The sequence below is a fragment of the Xyrauchen texanus genome, chromosome 19, assembly GCF_025860055.1.
Source record: "Xyrauchen texanus isolate HMW12.3.18 chromosome 19, RBS_HiC_50CHRs, whole genome shotgun sequence".
In the NCBI taxonomy this organism is placed as follows: Eukaryota; Metazoa; Chordata; class Actinopteri; order Cypriniformes; family Catostomidae; genus Xyrauchen; species Xyrauchen texanus.
In genome coordinates, this window is record NC_068294.1 from 19,271,465 (window position 1) to 19,295,008 (window position 23,544).

At 38.5% G+C, this 23,544-nt stretch overlaps 2 protein-coding genes across 4 annotated transcripts in view; both read right to left on the reverse strand.

The window, feature by feature from the left end:
• On the reverse strand, positions 1-5,059 carry zgc:101583 (uncharacterized protein LOC494104 homolog). The gene is given in 8 exon segments (XM_052149745.1): positions 1-268; positions 271-345; positions 348-454; positions 456-678; positions 775-906; positions 909-931; positions 1,051-1,141; positions 5,041-5,059. Coding segments are annotated over 8 exon segments (885 nt in total). The 3' UTR covers positions 1-53.
• Positions 4,439-23,544, reverse strand: part of btk (Bruton agammaglobulinemia tyrosine kinase) — a 26,321-nt gene continuing 7,215 nt past the window's right edge. For 2 of the 3 annotated variants that reach the window (XM_052150196.1, XM_052150197.1), the window contains exons 2-18: positions 21,251-21,416; positions 20,946-21,050; positions 14,492-14,573; positions 14,181-14,309; positions 10,690-10,757; positions 10,409-10,596; positions 10,031-10,093; positions 9,785-9,839; positions 8,608-8,690; positions 8,191-8,318; positions 8,027-8,101; positions 6,272-6,443; positions 5,897-6,113; positions 5,716-5,780; positions 5,485-5,603; positions 5,226-5,383; positions 4,439-5,134 (exon numbers count right to left, since the gene is read on the reverse strand). In XM_052150196.1, the coding sequence (XP_052006156.1) occupies positions 5,066-5,134; positions 5,226-5,383; positions 5,485-5,603; positions 5,716-5,780; positions 5,897-6,113; positions 6,272-6,443; positions 8,027-8,101; positions 8,191-8,318; positions 8,608-8,690; positions 9,785-9,839; positions 10,031-10,093; positions 10,409-10,596; positions 10,690-10,757; positions 14,181-14,309; positions 14,492-14,573; positions 20,946-21,050; positions 21,251-21,391 (1,917 nt within the window). In that variant the 5' untranslated portion in view covers positions 21,392-21,416 and the 3' untranslated portion in view covers positions 4,439-5,065. The remainder of the gene's footprint in view (positions 5,135-5,225; positions 5,384-5,484; positions 5,604-5,715; positions 5,781-5,896; positions 6,114-6,271; positions 6,444-8,026; positions 8,102-8,190; positions 8,319-8,607; positions 8,691-9,784; positions 9,840-10,030; positions 10,094-10,408; positions 10,597-10,689; positions 10,758-14,180; positions 14,310-14,491; positions 14,574-20,945; positions 21,051-21,250; positions 21,417-23,544) is intronic. The other variant, XM_052150195.1, reaches the window with a different exon arrangement.

The window sequence follows — 23,544 nt, forward strand, 5'->3', positions numbered from 1 at the left end:
TTGAGTAGTCTTCATTTTGCAGTTTGATTTTACCACATGCAGGTGGTATTATGCTAGGTAATAAATGTGCCATTGCTCCTCCTGTCTGAACTCTCAGGGAAAAAATCCTTTGTACTTCTTTCCTTAGTCAGATTACTTTTGTCCCCAGTAATTCTCTCAATGGTTAGCAGAGCAATGTAAGGTTGGCTCCGTGTGCTGCCTTGAGGTCCAAGGTAAAGATAAAGTGGGAGGGAATCCAAGCTAAAAGTGATGTCCTTGAAAGCATGGAGAAGATGCCAATGATGATGGTAAGAAAGCTAACATTCCCAGCAGCCCCATCATTGGACATGTGAAACACCTCTGTAAACAAGCCATGACTGATGTTGTGAAGAAGACATAATAAATAGGTGTAACTAAAGAGGTGTTGAAGATGTCAAGAGCCTTATTAATGTAGCTTATCTGAATACTGACACATGATGAGACAAATGAGCAGGACCCAGAACAGTGCATCTTTCAGAACTGCTGTTCCAGCGAACAACTCTTTGATGCCAAGGCCTTTCACACAGGACACATATAGTGAAACAATCACAGAGAAGATGAGGATGTACACCAGCACATTTTTCCAACCATAACGAGGTACGAAAAGGAAAATCAGGACCAGATTGGTCACAGCAATGCAGACAACAAAAACGATGAATCCTGGGATGTGCGTAAGAGAGACAGCAAAAATGGAAATACAAGGTGTCATATTGTGATTGCTGTCTTGTAATTGTGGTTGAAATGGTAGAAAAATACCTGGGTCTTTGAGTTTCTCTACCATTGCACTCAAGGAAGCAACCTCTTCCTCTTGTGGAGCATGGATCATCATTACCATGGAACCGAAGATGCACAGCAAGCAGCCAATATTCCCATGGCCATTCAGCCGATCAGGAAATATGATGAAAGCACAGAACTGTGTAGGAAAGACAAGGTAGTGCATTTAGTCGAAGCATATTATCATAATATCTAAGGGCCAATTGATTCCACCGTGATTAAATTATTAAAACTTTAAAATAAATTGAGTAAATTTACCTGACCAAAACACCCAATGCTCCTAAAGATTTTAACAGTGTGGCAGGTGCAAATGCATATGCTGCAAAATTTGCAGACTCGCCTATTCCCACTAAAAATAAAATGCAAGACAAGACAAAGGCTGTGTGGCTGTGCCCAAAATTACATTAAAGTGGAGATCTTTTGTTATTAAGATTCAATAAACCTCACACGTTTAAAATAACAATAAATAACGAATGACTGCATGAGGAAAGTAGGTCTGTTAATATTTCAGTAATACTTTACACTGAAAAAAAAAATATCTAGTATGATTTACTCTGCAGTTTTTTTTTATTTATTTTTTTAGCAAATTTAATGTTAAAAAATTAAGTCAAATTTACTTCGACATAATATTGATTAATGTGTTAACAGTACATTTAACTTGAACATTTCAGTTAATACAGTAACCAAAGCTTAATGCATGCTATGTAATCTTTTAGACCAGTGTTTCTCAACCAGGGGGCTGGGACCCACTAGGGGGCCTCAAGATGACTTAAAATAATCATAATTAAAATGCTAAAACATACTTTATGATGTATGCCTACAAATTATAAACAGATTCTTTTTGAAACTTCTAGAATCAAAAACGATCCAAGATTAATTATTTTAATCAGACATTTCTACTTTAAGGCGAGTGGGCCTTCAAAGATCGAGTCTGTGCTCACTGTGACACTGGTGAGGTTGAGACAGACACACTTTCTCCTTCACTGTGAGAAATTTACAGAGGTGAGAGAGAGATACCTCCACAAACTCTCAAACCTCATGCCACAGTTTTCCAGTTTGGCAGAAACTTATCAGATGCTGGTGTTCCTGGGGAGGACCATCATGCATCAGTTGCAGCTGAATTCATTTTTGAACTGCACCTCCTCAGAAACCAATTACTGCCTTAATGCACTTCATTCACAGTACTTTTATTCTCTTATGTTCATAATGTCCATAATTTTACTTTATATTGTATAGTGTATATTGTTATTATAGTTTTTTTTATTTTATTTGATTCATTACCTGGCACCTTATTTGAATTCTATCTTATCATTATTATTTGTCTTGTCATTATCTGTTTTGTGTATTAATACTTTGGAAATATTGTATGTAAACACAATCGTGCCAATAAAGTACTTTTAAACTGAAATTGAAAAATTGAGAGAGAGAGAGAGAGAGAGAGAATTTGGAATGGGACTTTCTTCTTTTTGCTGTTTTACGGCGGTTCGTAAACCCATTGGTGGTACATTACCGCCACCTATCGCTTATTTGGACCAATAACACTCTATTTACCAATAAATTACTACCCACCCCTAACCGTACGTTCACACCAGAGGCGGCGAGAGCGTCAAATCGACCGGAAGTCATTCATTTTCAATGACAGCCAGCGTCTCTCGGCGGCGAGAAGCGGCGCGGCGAGTCTTGGGCGGCGTGGGCGTCAGATGGAAGTTCAAGTGCAGTCAACATTATGGTAATAAGCTGTGACGCGGTTCGGCGGCAACCTATTGGAATATAGAAGTGCTCCGCTGTAGCGAAGTCTAGAGAACACAACCGTGTAAACTTTGGTTCCCACCAAACATTCGTTCCGAAGATAAAATGGAGAAACGAATTATTGCCGTGACGGGTTTCCCTGTAATATATGACCAAGACCACAGTTTTTATTACAAATGTATTTTATTTTGATAACAAACAACTGTAATTTTAATTACTTTCTGCCATCGATCGATTTCTTATTTTCACATTTTAAAGAGTTCATGAGTATATACGCTACTTGTGATCGGTCGGCAAAAGTAAATGGTCGACATGTCTGGATGTTTAAATTGCGGCCCCCTTTAAATATAGTTCACAAAACAAAGCATTCTGAACAAACGTTGCCGCCTATTTCAACTACGTCAGAGCGTCCACGAGCGTCCTTGAGCGTCGAAGGCAGGGCAGCCAGAGCGAATTTGGACGCTCTCGCCGCTTCTGGTGTGAACGTACAGTAACACCGTCTGCGCTGCAGCTTGATCTAGCGCTGCGTGTTTCGCTCCTCCATCTCCAAATAAAATAACAATAATAATAATACAAATCCTTTCACATTATATTATAACTAGCTCAGAACTTTCATCCCTGTAGATCTTTTATAACTTCCTATTTGAGGATTGAACAAATTCTTTAATGTAAGATCCCCTTTCTACTTAACTCTTCAATTACACTTTCTTTCCACTCTACATTTCCTACACTGAACAATTACATGCTTCACTCACTCCACAAAATCCTGTTGGCTGTTTGCCTATTAAGTAAGAATTGGACTTGAATTTCCAAACATTGTATCAGTATTGTCCATTGGTGGCATTTAGTATTGTGTGAATAAACTTCCTTGTGAAGTGAATGTGACTAAATTTTCGAGGCAAGTCGGTCCACTCAGCGGCCATCTTTGGAACGCTCCTTAATACAAGCAGCATGAAAGTACAGCTCCTGTCAACTTGAATGGGGAAATATCGAATTCTCCAAAACTGTAGGTCGTCTAGATTATGATCACATAATAAGTGCATATTTTAAATCAGCAGTTAAATCTGACTACAATGGTATCATAAAATGGGCTTCTTTAACTCAGATCACGCCAAAAAAAAAGCAAATTTTCTGGCTGATACAGCGAATGCGCATGCGTAGTCTCGAGTTAACTGACAGGCGATGTCTGTATCTAAAAGGTGATTGGCTCTTTTACCTGTAAGGCGGGACTTCATTTTTAAACATCCGCCATATTGGGCGTTCCAACTTCCATTAATTTGAATTCAATTGGTCTGTCTAAATGGGATAAATCACCCTCTGAATGGCACGTTGAAGGCAAACAATTATTATAGTCAAGCTGTAAGATCGCTTCTAACAGAATTTCTGATAAAAATGACTTAAAAAAATGAGTTCTTTCATTTTGAGTGCCACACCTTTTAGTCCTCCAAAGCTCTCACAGTGGATAGTAAAGACTTCGAAGGGAAGAGGTCATAGGGATGATCGCTTTTGGAACCCGGGTTGCCAGATCATTTTTAGCAATATCCTGATTAGTAAACCAACTCTGTGCACTGTGAGAATTAATAGGCCAATCATTTTTTTAATTAAAATGAAACACTTCTAAGTTACTTTCTAGCCCTCATGTACTTACAGCTTCAACTCATTTTGGTTTAAAAATGTGTTCACCCCTCAGACATAAAGGTAAATATCAAGTGATTGTGGGAAGTAATTGATTAAAAAGAGTGTTTCAACTAATTTTTGCAGGGATGTAAAAGAGTCTGCATCGAAATTCAAACAATTCTCTACTCATCATAGCCTATCTAATGGTGGTAACCACTAATGGTGTGACAAAGGGTTGAATGGGGATAAAAATCAGTCGAGAAAGAAGAGCAGCCTACTTGAAACCACTCTCATTTTATTAATTGCACAGCAACATAAAAGCCTTTAATTAAATATGCATAAAAGTTCAACAACAGGAGAGGATGGGATTTTAATTAAAGAAACATTTACACACCAAGACTGGAAGATTTCTTCTAGGTGGTGCTTTGTAACTATGGTTTTACTCAAGTTTACTCATATTGTATTCTTAATATCAAGTCTTAGTCAAATCAACAATTAAATTCAACACACAGTCAATATGTACATGAAATGCATACAATCCTGGATTTCTTATTGCTATGATAATTGTTGTAGCTGGTTATTATTCATTATTGTAAACATAAAAATATTAAAGAGTAGCTTTTGATTTGGATATGAAACATGTAGAGGGTAATTTTATAAATGAAGCATAGCTTCTGAAATGTTAAATGATCAGTTTCATTCCAATCACCTTTTCCCTTGGCTCAAAACAAAGAATGCAACATTTTAAATGCATGCCAAATTATTAAAGAAGTAACATTCACATTACTGGGTTCCTTAATAGAAGGAATTTAATGGAGTCCTTTATATTGATTCTTGCTGTCCCATACACATGGATTGTATCCTAAATGTCCAACGACCCACAGTAGTTGTCTATGGTCATTATCTATTACATGTTGAAGAGCAAATCCTTGATGACCATGACAAGATCCTGGAATGTGGGTCGTTCCTCTGGTTTCTACACAGAAAGAGAATGCTCTGTAATTGCTATATGATGTGTCATTTTTATATTTGCAAATACGATCACATAACCGTTTAATCTTGTGTACCTCATGCCAACAGCTGGCCATTATGGAATAAACTTTGTCATTGGCCATCTGTGGCCGATAAAGTCTGTGACCTGCAGATACTTTCTCCACTATATCTGTATTGTTCCACCGATCATATGGCATTCTGCCAAGAGTGTACACCTCCCACATCAAAACACCTGTCAAGAACAGTTAAGTGTAATGACCGGAAAAGTCAAATCAATGAGATAAGAGAAAATGACACCACAGTTTTGACAGAAGGCAAAGTTATGTGACACACCAAATGCCCAGATATCTGACTTGCTGCTGAACTTGCAGAAAAGGAGGACTTCAGGAGGTGACCAGCGCACTGGGAATTTTGAGCCAACAGAGCTGGTGTATTCATCATCCAGGACATACCTGTTATAAGGGAAGCAGATGCAAGACAGTGGCCCAGAAATAAAATGATTTCTCTGTAGAGCAGAAGCACTTTAGCACAAGTAGTATTGTGAGCAATGCATACAATTCTCACCTTGACAATCCAAAATCAGTCACTTTAATGGTTCCATTTGAATCTACTAAACAGTTCCTAGCAGCCTACAAACATAAACAACAATAATAATAATAATAAAAATCACAACACAATATATTTTTGAAAAAACTATATAAAATCTCTCTTTCATTTAGCATGAAATACATTTTGTTAAACCAACCAGGTCTCTGTGAATATACTGATTGGCCTCTAAGTAGGTCATGCCCTCGCTGACATCTTTACACATTTCAAGGAGCAGAATGCTAGAGGGGTGCTGCAAGCCGTCCCTTAAGTAGTCCAGCAGACATCCATTTTCCAGATATTCTGTGACTATGTAGATGGGTCGTTGTTTTGTGCAAACACCATAGAGCTGCACCAGGTTTTCATGACAGAGTTTCCTAGTGTTATACAGAAGAAAATCAATAGTAGGATAGACACTTTGATAATCAGTAATGAAGTGTGTCTACTAAATAATTGTGGCAGGGCGGAGGGCGGGGCCGGGTCGTGATACTACACACCGGTCCCGCCCTCCACCCTGTCACAGTAATCTACTCACATCATGACCTTGGCCTCATCAATGAAGTCATCCTCAGACATTGAGCCCTCTTTGACCATCTTAATTGCCACATTATGACGGCCTTGCCACATCCCATACTTTACCACACCAAACTGCCCACTGCCAAGTTCTCTGATAAATGTTAGTTGACGAGGATCTATCTCCCAGCCACCTGAAATGAAAAATAGAGGGCGTTGCAAATTTTAGCCCACCCTTAAACACTTTAATGCATACCTCAGCTCTTTAGTGACCCGGGACCTCATTCCACCCCTTGTACCACATACATTTTTTGGAGTTATGCCCACACGTCTTTAGTATTCCTCAACATTTCTCTTCTGAATAGTGTGAATAAATAATTGAAAAAATAATTTTTGTATAACTGCTCGATTATGAAAAGTGTATAGGGTCATTAAAGACCCTAGATATGTAATAGTGTCTGTTTTTTTTTTTTCCCGCTTCCAAAAATCATATTTGATGATACTTATATATATATGTATATATATATTTAAGTTTACTATCACAGTACACTCACAGGCCACTTTATTAGGTACACCTGTGCATCTTGTACTTATTCATGGGATTATCTAATCAGCCAATCCTATGGCAGCAGTGCAGTGTATAAAGAAATTCAGATACGGGTCAAGAGCTTCAGTTAATGTTCACATCAACCAAATGTGATCTCAGTGATTTTGACTGTGGCATAATTGTTGATGCCAGATGGGCTGGTTTGAGTATTTCTGTAACTGCTGATCTCTTGGGATTTTCATGCATAATAGTCTCTAGAGTTTAATCAGAATGGTACCAAAAACAAAAAACAACCAGTTGTTCAACATTTTGAATCTTGAGGCGGATGGGCTACAACAGCAGAAGACCTTGTTGGGTTCCACTTCTGTCATCAAAGAACCGAAAACTAAGGCTGCAGAGGGACAATTATTTGTGTACATCAGCAGAAATCCAGATTTGTCAGACCAGGTGATGTTTTTCCAATCGTATGCAGTCCAGTTCTGGTGAGCCTGTGCCCACTGCAGACTCAGTTTCCTGTTCTAAGCTGACAGTAGTGACACCCGGAAGGGTCTTCTGTTGCTGTAGCCCATCTGCCTTAATGTTCGACTTGTACTTTCAGAAATGCCTTTCTGCATAGCACTGTTGTAACATGTTTATTTGGGTTACTTTCACCTACCTGTCAGCTTGAACCAGTCTGGCCATTCTCCTCTGACCTTTCTCATCAATAAGGCATTTTCACACATAGAACTGCCGCTCGCTGGATGTTTTTTGTTATTCGAAATTATAGTTGTGTGTCTCTTTAGACATTTAAAAGTGCCTGAGAAAATACTTGTGTATCTTATGTGTTATGTGTAGCTCAGTATGTTTTTGACAGCCAGCTGTGAATGGTTCATTACACGCAAAGTATTTTGATTTGTTGCATCTTCTCTTTGATATACTGTATGACAAAATAAAACATTTTTATTTTATGGGTCACATTTTATGTGACATTTCAAATTAAATCAAAATATATTTTATTCTATTATTTTCTAATTGTCTTGAAAATATTTGGAAAATTTGACACAACCTGGGCATTATATAGATCCACTTGTGATAAGATATACATGCCGGGTCTCTAAAGTCTCAAATATACTGCATGTAATAATGTTTGGTGAAACACACATGCATTTAATGGTTAAATGAACACCGTTCAGTGAGAATTTTAAACATATTTATCTATCAGAATCATAATATAGTAAAATAATAACTCACCGTAACCCAGACCAGCAGTGGATGGAGCATGCTGAGCCCGATTTGACACAATGTGTTTTAGTCTGCTCACCAGACCTGAAGTAGAAATATCTGAATTCATTAAGTACTTTTACATACATAATTTGTCATTTAGTATTTACGTTTGTAGTTAAGGTATAATTTACCTGCTGCATTGTGCTGGTGGTAATTAATAAGTTCTGGGATACTGCTAAAGTTGTGCTTCTCTGCTAGATAGAACTGGCCTTGTGTGGTGACGCAAATGTTGTAATGTCTGCAGCTGCCAACACTATCCCTACAAAGTGAAAAGAAATTACTGCCAGGTTCAAATAATCACTTAGGATTAAAGTTGAAACTTCAATCAGTCTTTTAGAGAATCATTATGGTCCTTGAATAACAGCACAGTCCCTTGACAATTTCCACAGTGAGGACGTTGATTTGTGAAATGACGGATCCTAGTTTTGAGTGGTTTACACCTCTCTTCCTCTGTAGGGTCAATTTTCCACTTTCATTGTGGTTCTGCTTTTGATATGCTGATTTTAAACTGCAAAACAAATGCTCTGAAGTGGATAGATCAAACTCACCCACCAGCCTTGGTGAAGACAGAGACAGTGTATTTTCCAGTGAATTTTCCAGAGTCTCTCACCAAGAAACCACCATCTTTATTCTAGTTTTTTAAAGACAGCATTACAAAATTATACTATACAATATATTATATACTCATACAATACACATATATACTGTATATTATTTATACCTATACACAGTGATCCGAAAAACTCATTGGACCCTTTAAAGGCACACTTTAAAATAATAAAAATATAATTAAATAAATTATCATAAAAATAATTATCAATAAATATAAAAAAACATCATATTATTAAACATATCAGACCAAGTGGCATTATTTTAAAGAAAGCATGAACATACTTTTCAAGCAAAATATTTCACAAAAATAAGTTTATTAAAGAATATTCCGGGTTCAAGGTCAGTCGACTGCATTTGCACGTTAAAATTATAGCCACAAGACATAAACAACATGCATGTTAACATGATATTAATGTAAGAATATCGCTTACTAAACCTTTCTGTGTAAAGTTTTCTGTGTATGGCCATGATGATGAAATGCCAACAAACCCTAAAATTACTGTAAAAAGGTCGATTTCAACAACTTTACAGCTCAAATAATACACAAGTTTTAACAGAAGAATGAATGCCACAGTGCTTTTATAAAATTATAAGCTTCACATTTCTGCCTTTAAACCATCCAAAAATTGGCCCCCATTCACTTCCACTGTAAATGCCTCACTGAAACCTTGATTTAGCACTTTTTAAAGAAAAGGAAGGATGAGTTTAATTTATTTTAGTTGTAACACACATTATGCCTCCAATGCTGTCGTTTGAGCTTAGCTTTGAACCCAGAATTTTCCTTTAAGGTTTTAAATGATAAAGCAAAGTCAAATTAGTGGGCACTTTCTGGTTCTAAAAAAAAAGGACTGTCCTAATTTTTTTGCAGAGGGAATTTAGTATTATATTTAGTTTGAATGCAATGAAATTATATTTTTAAGTGTGAATGAAGTGTACAAATAATTTTGAAACAACTGCTCATTAGAAGCATGAATTTCTTTTAACTATATAATCATCCAGTTGGAGAATTGGTCACAGTCCTGAGATGAAAATAGTTAATAGACAATTATAGATGATAATAGTTGATGATAAACCAAATCACATTGTTGATTACCAGCAAGGCTTTATACATACTTCTGTTTTGAGTAAATTCTCTGCTTGACTTCGGTTGATGTTCTTGCAGTACCAGCTACAAAACATTGATAAAAATCTGTTCATCTGATGCTCTACGTGACTTGAACTTCGGTATGTGAGCTAAATAATTTTTTTATTGCAAAACTGTGGTTGAACTGTGCTTAAAAGGAAGATGGCTGTTCATGTCAACTTTTCCAACTAGTGTAACTGTAGTTGTCAGAGTTTGTGAATGTGGTGTGTACTCACCTGTGTTTCTCCAATCCATTCAATGCCTGAGCAATATAGTTACTTGGGATGTAGCCCTCATTTCTATAAACAGTGATGGAGATCAGTATGATTTAGTAATGCTTTTCATATCTGACAAGACATATAATTTGGGCACAACCCTGATTGCACAGCTAGTTTCACCTGACTACATTTAACCCACAGCCTGTAAAAGTTTCCCCAGATATGGAAATAATTTGATAGCAACCACAGCAGTTTATCTAATACATTTTCACTTTTGCAACATTTAAAGCATCTTAATGTCTCTAACAACGCACAATCGCTTGTACTGGTAAACACTTTTGATTCTAACTTAAGTTAGTTAACAATAGTTCCCCCAGTAATGGTGCAGTCTCTTACCCGTACTTATCTTTAGCTTTAAACCAGTTGGGATCATTGATTTCTAAAAGTATGTACTCCTCATCTTTCCTCAACTCCAAGTCTTGGGGAGCCATTTGTGTGTACTCATATTCAGCTATAACAGTCATGCCCACACTGAAGTCTGTGGGCATGGGTGGCTGGGGGGGCAGTGGTCTGGGTGGCTTTTCCTAAAACAGAAGGGGAATCCCGATCAGTTCTCAAGCAAATCTAATGCTACGTTACACATTTACTGCCATCGATTGGATAGATTGGTGACTGACCTCCTCGAGTGGTGTTGGTGGGAGAGGCTTCCTGGAATCACGTTTCCTGGAACATCTGCTCGGAAACCCTTAGAGTAAGAATGAAAATTTTGACAGTTTTGAATAAATAAGATTGCTGTTTAATTAGTATTAACTCTAGCTAATGCACAACTTTGTTGCACAAAAGCAAAATGCAGTACACATTTTGTCAAAATTGTGTTATGACTGAAGTTGGATCATCTAAACTATGATCTGTCCAGTTACAGATGAGTTTGGCTCAACTATGCTCAGAGAAAATGTGAGTGAGTGACAACTACAAAAAATACAAAATAAGCATAATGAGTAGCATATTTAGTGCTGAAATGAACAAACGATGGTGTCATGATCAATGGCATCGACTTCTTATAGCTCAAGTGGCAGAACATGGTGTGAGCAATGCATAGGCCATGTATGGTGGATGCCCCAGACTGATCACAAAGTAATTTCAGCAACAGGAGGTCAAAAGTCCTGCTGAAATCGGTCTCTGCTTACCAAAATTCGAATCACTACCCCCGGTGGAAGAGTATGGAAGTGTTTGTTGACCAGTTTCTGGGTGAAACGTCCACAAGGTCGTGTCAAAAGTTAGTTGTATTTTTTGTTGTAAGTGATGCAATGCATTCAGTAGGAATGCATATTTTATTAATCCAACCCCATAACTAGAGCTCTGCACAGGCCTTAACATGAAACCCAAACCCAACTCTTAGCTGAGACTGTGTGGCACAAGAGCAAAACAAGAACAAAAATACATATATATATATATATATATATATATATATATATATATATATATATATATATATATATATATATATATATATAAATGGAATCATTCAAACATTTAAACCCCACAACCACCCCTCCCTATCCCCAACCCCACCCTAACCCCAAATAGATACCCTGTGATCATATAAAGTATATACAGCACACATAACAATACAAATATAAAAAAAAAAAGATATATATCTCTCTATATATATATATATATATATATATATATATATATATATATATATATATATATACAGTATATATATAAAACGTGGTATATAATATTTACACACCCAATATTATTAAGCCCTGATCATCAGTGTTAGGTGCGTAAATATTAGCCAAAATCAACCTTTGCCCCTGAATTTCTGCTAAAACAATAATGACTCGTCCTACTTTATCTATCCTACAAATCAAATCCAGCCAACAGGAGGCATAAGCACAAGGAACGATTCATCCACATCCTGTCTTGAAGCAGTGTATTCCAAAAAACTAACTCCTGCCGCTAGGTGAAACCAACAGAAAAAGAAACAAAACAGGCGTCCTGGTTCCTCGGACCTACTCAGTCCATCCACTTTATAAAAGACATCCTTTGTGTGGGCATGTATATATTTTGCGGTCAACCATAGTGCCCATTCTCAATCTGGCCGGGAACATCAGTGTAAAAGCGATCTTCCGTCAATGCAAAAATGCAGAGTCAATGTACAGCGAGTCGATCCACTTAAATGAGAAACACCCAATGGTTTACTCACCCATTGTTAGTATAAAAGACAATGGTTGTTTGGGACATGTAAATACTTTGCGACCGTCCTTCGCATCTATTCTCAGTCTGGCCGGACACATCAGTGCAAAAGCGATCTTCTGTTGATGCAAGAATTTCTCAAATTCGCAAATTCCGGAAACAAGACAATATTGTGATTCATCCAAGAAAGCTTTCCTTTGCTCCTCACCTTGCGTAACACGAGATCTTTATCAGATGATCTCAGAAATTTGGCCAGAATTGATCGAGGCCTGTCTCCCTCAGCCGATCTGAGAGACGGGACTCTGTGAGGTTGCTCGATTTCCAGCTTATGCCATGTTATGTTGTACAGACTCGGGAAGAGCTTTTCCAGGAATGTCAACATATCTCTGCCTTCTTAATGCTCAGAAATTCCAACAATCCGTACATTGTTTCTTCAGCTCCTGCTTTCCAGTTCTTCCAATTTTTCCAAAATGCTTTCCACATCTATTTTGGTCGCGGGCGGATTAATGTATAATTCCCTTTCCGATGACTCCAGATAATCAATCCATTTCTAAACATCTGCCACTCTTATGACCAACTCAGAGAATTTTATTTCCATCGGAGTAATCGATCGACGTATTACAGCGAGATCCTCCAAGTCAGCAACAACCTTCGTCAGCATCAGCGACATGTTGGCAGTTGATGCTGAATCTACCTGGCCGCACCATCCAAATCGAGTCCCTGGTCTGCAGGCCCATCAACACTTTCATTAAAGTGTCTTTTAATGTCTCCGGATCCAGAGGATTTTGACTTTTTTTGCCACGATTATCTCAAAGAGCAAATGTGTAGCTAGGTGTATCGAATTTCACCGGATTATAGCATGAAACCAATTTAAACATTTGCAAAGTGCGCAGAGCTGCTGCTCACACGTCTGCTTCTCGCATGATGTCCGCAAGACCTCGCAATAGGCTGTATTTTATATAAGCATATAGACAACATTTGTAACCATATTGTTACAGTAAACATATACAGATTTAACAAGGCACAACAGGCCCTCAGAACACTAGAGTAGAGGGGGAAAAACACTGCCTTACCGTTTATGCTCTGAAAATTTGCTTGGTACAGAACAATCTGGAATAATGTTAAACAATATAACAGTCCCCTCCAATGGCGAATCTTATTGTGACACCTGCGCTAAAAACAATCAAGTAGCAGCACAATGAATGAAACATAATGCAGGTGTCTCGACATGCGTTTTTGAAACTTGTAAAGTTCTTTTTAACTGGTTTAAAATTTTCTGGTCCTGTGTGAGACGCTGAACAAAAAGACACGATGCAACATTCAAAGACATTCATCCAGCATGTGTTTGTATAACAGAGCAGGAGGACGCAAATGGTAAAACCGAGCAGGAGGACGCAAATACACATTCGTCATACCTAACCTATCCATATGCATGTCTGTGAGTGAGAGCATGAAACAAGTTAGGTGGGCCTGTTTATTTTTTCCTTAATTACAAACCCGAACCGAATCCGAAGTCCTCCTTAAAAAACTGACCCGAACGCAACCCGAAAACCTGACAGGTTCTTGCCCATGTCAGGTTGCTGACCTCTACCCCTAACCAAACCTCTACCCAAAACCTAACCATTAGTGAAGTAAAAATACATTTAGAGCGAAAATGCAACCTCCAAACCATGTGTTTATGTGAACGAATTACTTCCTTGTTTCCATAGGATCAAAACCCATGTCTCAGAAATTTATCGAGCAATAAGCAACAATCACAAATTGATGCAAAAAACATGTGAGAGTACTGTGCTTAACAGTAATTCTGCAGAATGGGGTCAATTTCAGGGTACATGAACATTCAGATTATGTTGCCATTCCCAGAGAACTCACATATTTGTAATAAATAATTGTATTGCTTAAAGAAAGGGTAGCTGTCAAATAAATGTAAACCCTAATATATTTTTGCTCTTTGTTTCCACACCTCCATTATTGGTCTCCAGCACTCTGCAACCCATGGCCTGCTTAACCTCCTGCTGGCAACACTTCCACATGCCATCCTCCCAGAAGCAGGGGTGATACTTCTGTATCAAGTCTTTGTTGAACCGTACCACTTTAAAACAGGTACATGTGAAGTTATTTACATTGAATCAACACAGGGTTTTGCATATGACTTGAATTATATGTTATGCATTCATACTTTTCTCCTTATCTTTCCTTTAATGTAGCCCACATAAAGGTGGCTTACTAATTTGACTGTTGGACTTTGCGATAATGACCTCAATACATACTGACCATTCTTTAATTTGTGTAGCCACTGCTTTCGAACTTGATCTGACTTTGCAAATACATACAGGGGACCTTCATCATAGATTATCTGTGGGAGAGAAGAAACAAATGTGTTAGTTATATATGATATTGGCTTACAGATTAATCAACTGTTAGCAGTATTTCAACATACAATCTACTATTGCCAATTATTTCCTCTTTCTTTGGGAGCTTCATTTACTCTGCAGTTATTTATTGCTTTTGGTTTCTAAAAGGTGTTCATTTTCTTTGTGTTAATTTGAAGGTTGCAAAACATTTGTATAGGCTTTCATCAACACTTACATAAATACAAAGCTATATAATGGCATAAAGCTCTTAATTCTAAGAGTCAATCATTTGACTGTTAATTGATTGAAAATTTAATTCTGTAGTTTGTGGAGCCATCCATTTCCTACCACTCTTTATTTGTCAGAAAATCTGAGGAGCTAAATTTGCTGAAGCTATAGGTACAGTTGTTTTTTTTCTGTCTGACACAGTTATAGTGTCAGCACCTGTTGAATTCTGTTGTTCCTCTGATTTTGGACTTTGAAGTGAAAAGGTTTCACGTCTGCTCAGTCATTGTCAGTCTCTTATCTTGGTTGAAAGCCTAGGCTGCTTTTCTGCTTCTGATCTATCAGCCCCAATAATAAGGTGTATTTTTACCAGTCTATGGGATTTTACACTAGCTGTTTTAGCCTATTGTGGCAGCGGGGGCGTGGTCAAGCGAGAGAAAAGCGGTAAGGGCGCTCACACCTGAGCTAAATGATGACTAACACCTGTGTCTGATTGCAGTAACATGAGGAGAGCGGCATAAAAAGGGCAGGAGCGACAGAGCACGGGAGAAAAAAGAAGCAAAGACTGTCTCTGGATACCCTTTAAAGAAAAGATTAAAAGACTTACCCTTTAAGTTGACGCTGGTTTCCTTGTATTGTTTTACACCTATATTTACTTGACAGCTGATGCTCTTAAAAGAGGGTGTGTCTCAATCATCTCCCTAGCTCCCCATGTTGTGAATCAGTGTGTCACAAATTCATTCACTAAATATTCGGACACTTCTAACTTAATCAACATATGACACGATAACAAGCTCGCACTGGTATTAATCAACAACATTGCTGTATAAATGACACCGTTGTGCACTGTCATTGTAAATATTTAATTATACGGTGTTATTATGAAATATAAGTGGCATAAATAAAGAAATGCAAATGAGTATATTTTTAACCTTCTAACAAAACTAATAATAAAAAAGTTTATTTTCCTTTCATGGTCATTATGGATTAAAGACATTGCAAACAACATCTCAAATGTTGTGCGGATGGTTAGGGGTAGGTGTAGGTTTGGCCTTTAGGGATAGGAACCAATCATTTGGTGGGGTTTAAGAAATTTAAATTTCAGCACAACAAAGAGAAAATAAGGCTTTGGCTTCATAGTTTTACTCTTGTGCTTGTCTTCTAATGACTTGAAAGACTTCAGAAGACATGACAACGTTTCTGGTAAGGGAATGTCTCAGGTTACTTAACTTTAACCCCTGTTCCCTGAAAAAGCAGAACGAGATGCTGCTCTTGGTCTAGCACTTTGGGAACATCTTTTAAAAGTGACCAGCTGTGAATATGTGTGCAACACATCAATGAAATTGACTAGAACTTTTATAGCCTCTGTTGGTGATATCATCCGAATGCACCAGTACCAGGTCTATGAAAAGATGTGCAATAGGTGCATCGTCAGGTATATTTGTCTGAAGAGGAGTCCTGGGACATCCTCAATGCGGCAATGAAGTACAGCATCTTGTTCCGCTTTTTCAGGGAACAAGGGTTACTGCACTGTGAGTGTCTGGACCCCTTACGGTTGTGAAGTTTGTGCTCACAAGAACACGAAAAGGTCTCAGACATGAGCTTTTGATGTTGACTCAAGGACATGAGAGCCAGGATTGGCATGAACATCCAAACTATAAAATCTTATGAATGTGTGCAGAGAGGACCAGCATGCTGCATTACAAACATGCTGCAGAGGGGCACCTCCCGCCAAAGCTTGAGAAGAAGCCACACCCCTGGTAAAATTAGCCCTGATGCCTACTGGTGAAGCTTGACCGCGCGCCTCATAGGCAAGGGCAATAGCGTCCCTCACCCAAAGTGACATTGTCTGTTTTGTGGCAGCCGCCCCCTTTTTAGGGCCCCCATGACAAACAAATAGTTGCCCTGACTTATGCCACCGGCAAGTACGGAACACAGTCTGAAACATTTCTCCTGATCGAGCGTTGTAAACGGCAGAGGACAGAAGGCCTCAAGAGAGGAACCTTAGGCTGGTAGTCAGGATGAGAATACAATATTGCTTTCGCTATTCCTGGAGCAAAGTCTAAGCAGGATGGCAAGACAGACAGAGTCTGCAAGTCCCCAATTCTTTCATAGAAGTAATACCCATAAGAAAAAACATTTTTAGAGTCAGGAGCTTGTCAGACACCAACTCTAGAGGTTCAAAGGAGGTCTCAACCAGACCCTCAAGGACTATAGCTAAGTCCCATGAAGGGATCCTGGTTCTAACTCAGAGGCCTTTACTGTCTGGACAGTAAATCCGCTCCCACATTGAGGCATTGAGGCTTGCCCTGGGTTCAAAGGAAAATATGCCGCGCTAATCTGTTTAGCTGGTGCAACCGCAGACCTCCTTGGTGATTTATCTAAGAGACTGCTGCTGTGTTGTCCACCTGCACCAGGACATGGCAGCCTAAGATGCTGGAGGAAGTATTTCAGGGCCAGAAATACAGCCGTTAACGTGAGACAGTTGATGTGTCAATCGAGCTGATGACCCTCCCATTCCCCTTGAGCTGGACGACACTTAAGACCGCTCCCCAGCCCATCTGGGAAGCGTCTGTAGTTAACAATTTGTGACGGCAAGATGCACCTAGAGTGGGACCCAAAGTGAGGAACTGGGGTCTGAACAACGTAGAGAGGGTACGTAACCATTGTCTGCATTCAGGGATTGGCCCTTGGATGAAATCCCCTGGCTTTGAGCAACAACTGGAATGGTCTCATCTGGAAAGGCCCATAGGGATTACAGAGGACCTAACATCCATTAATACTGAAGAACAGTACGATTTTGGCCTAGCCTGACTTTGCTCAGGGTATTCCAAATGGTCTCGAATCGAGCGGGAGACAGCTGTGCCCGCATTGTGATAGAATTCCATATGATCCCTAAAAATGTCGTCCTCTTGGCAGGAGAGAGAATGCTTTTCTCATCAGAGGAAGGAATTGCACAAAGGCTTCCTCATATATTATCTTGAAACCTGGTGACGACCGTATTCACCGAATCGCCAAACAGGCCGGAAGGTGAGACCGGGGCATCAAGTAGGAATAATCCGTCCTTATCCTTGATGCCCGCGAGGTTTAGCCACAGATGCCTCTCTGTGCTGACCAAAGCAGCCAATGAACGGCCGTCTGCGCGAGTCACCTGCTTGGTTGCACGGAGAGATAAATCTGTGGCTTGACAAAGCTCTGAGAATGCTCCCTCGTTGATTGTACCACTCGCACTCAGGTCCTTCAACAGATCAGCCTGGTATGTGTAGAGTATGAACGGAAAATCATGAACTCATTAATTCTGAATGCAATGCACACATTCTTGCGAAGGGTCCTAAAACCCCCAAACACTGTTACTCTCCCCACACCCCCCTCCTTAGATGAGAAAGGAATGTGATAGGTTGAAAGACACACACGTTCCTACCATTTAAAACCCAGAAATGGCTTATTTTTAAGGAAATATGTTTTATCCCCTTATGCTTGGGTATTTCTACTGTTGTATCAAACTAGTTAAGATTGTTAGTGTGTAGTTAAACTCTGAGGGCTTATATAAAGAGTCTAAGAGTATATATTCACTTTTAAGTGTACCAAATACAAGTTTCTTGGTATCAAATTAAACCTTTCGACTCGCCAATGCTGATATATATATATATATATATATATATATATATATATATGGTTACATTAAAATGTATTCTGCTATGTTTTACCATCTTTTGAGTGATTCAAACCACATCCGGACCCTGTTGAAAATTAGGCAAATGACGAGCCTTGACAAGACAAAGGGAACCATCTCGCGCCAAAACTGACGAGCCTCATTGGGTCATTCCTCCCAGAGGAGGCATGACCTCCCTACCATAAAAGTCAGGATCTGGTGTTGAATCGTCCTCTTGTCCTTACATCTCTCTCTTACACTTCTCTCTTGCTTTCTCTTCTGAACCTCTTCAACTTTTCTTCAACTTCTCTTCAAACTCTCGTCAGACATGTCTTTTGTTTTATTTGGTGTTTATCTCAGTCTTTTCCTTGTCTTCGGACAAAACTCAGCTCCCTCAGTCAACAACTACTCTTTAAGACGTTTTGAACTTCCCGCGAGCGATCCACGCTCAGGAAGCACCAAGAGAAGGCCTCCATCTCACGGACGCAACGAGGACACAATAAACATGCAGTCTTGTTCAGCGACACAAAGGTCCGTTGTGCAAGTATTATTTCATCTAAATTCAAATGCGTTAAAGTGTGTAATTCCCGTGCTGGCTCTTAAGGTTTAACTGTTGTAACAAGTTTGCTATCCATGTAATCTCTTTATTTTCCTTACTGTTTTACTTTGTTTGTTCTATGTTAAATGTTTGTTGTTAAATGTGTTCTACGTTTGTTAAGTTTGTGATATATCCTAGTTCCTTGTATTAAACCCAATTATACGCTTGATTGTCTCTGTTGGTCATAGAGCAAAGCCTCTTTAATGTGCGATCTAAAGCTACGAGCTGATATTATCAAAGTAAGTTAACGTGTTTTGATTAAGTAGGCTTATACTAAGAATAAACCTTCTGGAGAATTGATCAAGAGTATCGAGCAAAGTGGTTTGCTGGACGAACTGGTTGATTGCGGTACGGTTTAATTCCATTAAGGTGTTCTGAAAATTAATACAGCCTGTCTGCATATGATGTATATTCCTAATTAATTATAATTTGTTGTGTTTAATTATCTATATATATCCGAAGCAGACTTTTGGGCTATATAACCCCTGTTTTTGGGGCAATTTAGAATGTATTGTTATCTAGTTCAAACCGTATGATTAATCATTGATTACAATCATTAATATTAATTGTACATTCCCCAAACCTGAACCAAGAAACCCTACATATGCCTGTAACACCACGATGGTGTGTAGCGCAGAACCAGCCTGACCTGCTGCTTGATAAGCTTTCCCCACAAGCGTTGAGGTGGTTCTACACGGCTTTGTGGGGAGAGTTGGTCTCTTCACTGATGATGCCGAACCAGGCGAGAGATAGCCCGTGAGCGTCTCTTCTACCGGAGGCATCATTGTATACCCCCGTGTCTTAGCAACCGCGATAGTCGAATACGTCGATGTCGAAGGTACAAAGATACGGGAAGTATAAGGTTTCCTCCATGAATGAGTTAACTCGTCAAAGAGTTCTTCAAAGAAGGGGAGAAACTGGTTCTGTTTTCCCTTCCCCTGACCACCAGACAGAAATCTGCCTTCTAGTTTCAGCTGCTTGAGGGTCTCTTGTTCACGTGGCCAGTCTAGCTGTAATCTGGCCACCGCACGAGTAACCACCTCGAGTAATTCCTCAAACAATTTATCATTGCGTGAGGAACATTCAGAGGTCGGCAACTCAAAGTCTGCAGACCCAAGAGATTCATCGTCCCCCTCATGAACTGAAGAGGCACCTGGGCCCGCTTCGAGAACACATGAGGGACCAGCTGGACTTGGAGAGAGAGCGAGTGATAGGGACGGACCAGTCTCTTGCTCCTCAGCCAGATCCATACAGGAGCCCCACAATGGAATGGTGGGTGCCGGCTTTTGGAAGTAAGAGAGACGAGTGCGCCTGTGGCACATCTTTTTATAGTCCTGGTACTGGTGCATTCTGATGATGTCACCAACATAGGCTATCATGTCATTAACGTGTTGCACATATATTCACAGCTGGTAACTCCTAAAAGACGTTCCCAAAGCGCTGAATCAAATGCAGCATTAAGTGTAGGTTTTGACAGGGAACACAGTGAGTGACTATGCTCCCTGGTTTTTACAGTGCATTCAGGGAATTCTTAGTGTGCAAATGTTTCAGTGCACTTGAACGATTTTGCAATCGAGACATCCCTAGAAATGGGCGATTTGCTGACTACTGAACTAGGGAGCCTTTTGAGGTGCACAGTTAATTTAGATGATATACAGACCTAATTTCGCTCATATTGAAAAGAAAGGCATAATAATATTAATTTTAAGGCTAGAAGCCTAATACAATGATATTAATGAGGCAAGTCGAATTGACAGTAATGTGATTACAGTAAACATCAATAGCTAAATGGCAAATTAAAATGTTTAGAAATGCTAATGATATGATCTAGAGATTCCACAGAAGCTGGATGAGCAAATGTAGATCTGAACTGAGAGCTTTTTCTTTGTAGATACCCACCTGAAATGGGAAGAGTCGTTCAGGAGGCGCACTGTCTTCAGGTAACACCACCTCCACACATTTGACCTTTTCAATGTCAACATAGCCCTTCAGCCCTTTCCTTTTCTAAACAGTCATTAGGAGAGTTATGCTATAAAAAGATTGAATCCACAACATTCTGTTGTATGGTTAGATTTGTTGTCAAAGTAGTTAGTGTGTTGGAATCAAGTATATCCCTCCTTTTTTTTTAATACTGAATGACTAAATAAAAATCATAATATCCCTTTAACAGCATCATTATTTTCTATTTTCAAAACCATACATACCCCTTTATCAATGTCATAGTCGTAGTATGATATCTTATCCTGAGTGAGTACAAACAACCTCTCTTTGAAGTTTAAAGGTGAGGTCTTCTTCTTTTGCTGGGATCTTTTTATAAAAATCTCCTCCAGAATGCTGTCTGGCATGATCTTTTATATCAAATGTAATCTTCTGGGGAACAAAAAGTGAAACTGTTATGTTGTGTTTGTCATGTTGAACATGTTTAAGTAAGCTTACGGCATTATGATGCAAATTCTATAAATCATTGATTTCATGACCTTATTGTTATATACACTCACTTAGCACTTTATTAGGAACACTATGGTCCTAATAAAATGCTTGACGTGGTCTTCTGCTATTGTAGCCCAATCCACCTCAAGATTCGGCTCATTGTGCATTCTGTGATGCTATTCTGCTCACTACAAACTACTCAAATCTGAGTCTGGCCATTTTACCATTGACCTCTCTCATCAACAAGGAGTTTACATTCACAGAACTGCCACTCACCGGATGTTTTTTGGTTTTGGCACCATTCTGAGTAAACTCTAGAGACTGTTGTGCATGAAAATCCCAGGAGATCAGCAGTTATCTATAATTGTCAATCGCATTTGACAGAACTAAAACTAGTTCATCATAATGATTCATGTTACTGCATGCTACATCCATAGGCGGATTTTCAATTTTTAGTCCCCGTTTTAACAATTTTTAGTCCACGTTTAACAATTTTTAGTTCCCCCTCCCTTGCCTCACAGTGCTTTGGTCCACTGCCTCCGCTCCTTTTACCACACCACCGACACACACACATTCCGGTGGCGGGAGAGAAGAACAAAGTTTTTGAGTAGTTGTGGAACTCCAGTAAGTCAATGTTATTTTATTCACTTTAAACATCGGATGAAGTGATTATTTTCTCTTTAATATAGATGATGCTGAGTCATTAATAAATCATGTCAAAAAACAAATATATGATTGTGTACTTGTGTACCAATGTACTTTTGACACTGATGCAGTCTGCTATGTTAGCGATTATAACGTTTAACGTTACCCTTGTTTAATACAGTCTATGTGTTTACCTAGCTTGTTTAATACAGTAGTATATCCCCACTCACACACACACACACACTACGTGATGTAACGTTAGTCTTGTAGATTAGACTAGTCCGGGTGCGCATTTAGATTTTAACGCTTTCACTGTTATTTAGTCGGTTTATATCATTTAATATAGTTAATTTAATATAATATCACACGAAGAGTGCAGTTTTTCTCCAGATATTAGCATGATAACAAATTTGATTTTGATTTTATACAAGTTTAAAAAACAAGAAGTTGATATTAAGCGGTGTACATTTTAGACACCATGTTGCCTGTTTTAGCTCCATGCTACACTAATAATAGTAGTAAGGCTTTCCTCGGTGTACACGTATCCTTGCAAGTACAATTTTGCCTGTATTATTGGTGTCCCCTTCAAAAATTGCTCTTGAGAATTGTTATGTTTCTAGTCCCCCCCAACATTTTTATGAAATTTTCGCCCCTGGCTACATCCAAGTTTTCCTTATTCAACAGTTCTCTAACAAAAAACAGATCCAGGCATCTGTGTCTGATTAGAAATGTTTTGCATGTGCCCCCTGACAGTGTTAATGACATCCTTTGTTGCCAATATTTCCTCTTTTAGATGCTCTGTTTCACTGTAAAAAAATCATAAATCATAATTTTAATGGTAAAAGACTTGGTTAATGGGTAGTTACCTTAAAATATACATTTTTTAAAATATATTTAAAAAGACAATCCAAGCAGTTTTGTTAAAATGTTGTACAAATATATAGTTTTATTTAAAGTAAAAAGTATGATTTTTGGTATAATTAACAGTAAAAATTTATATTATGTTTAACAAGATAAAATCAATGATAAAATACAATAATTGGTCACTCCCAGAATTCCCTGAGTGACCCAGTAAATTTCATTATAATTTTATGGGAATAATTGTGTTTCTAATTATTTTTTTAATTAGGTATGTACTTTGGGGTGTTCTATGTTATATTTGATGTAGTTTAGTTAATGTTAATTGCATAATTTTAATTTCACGTTACCCTGATGGTGTTTAGTGTTTGTGTGAGAGACACTGAGCACTGTCTCTACATGTTTATTGGCCATTACTCCAGGAAGGACTCCTATTGATGAACTTAATGCCATCAAGTGTATTTTTGAAATTACTGTGGTGATTAACAATACATTATAAAGTGAAAAGTTTCAGAAGGTTTATATCAAATTTATTATTTAATAAATATATAATGATGGTAATGCA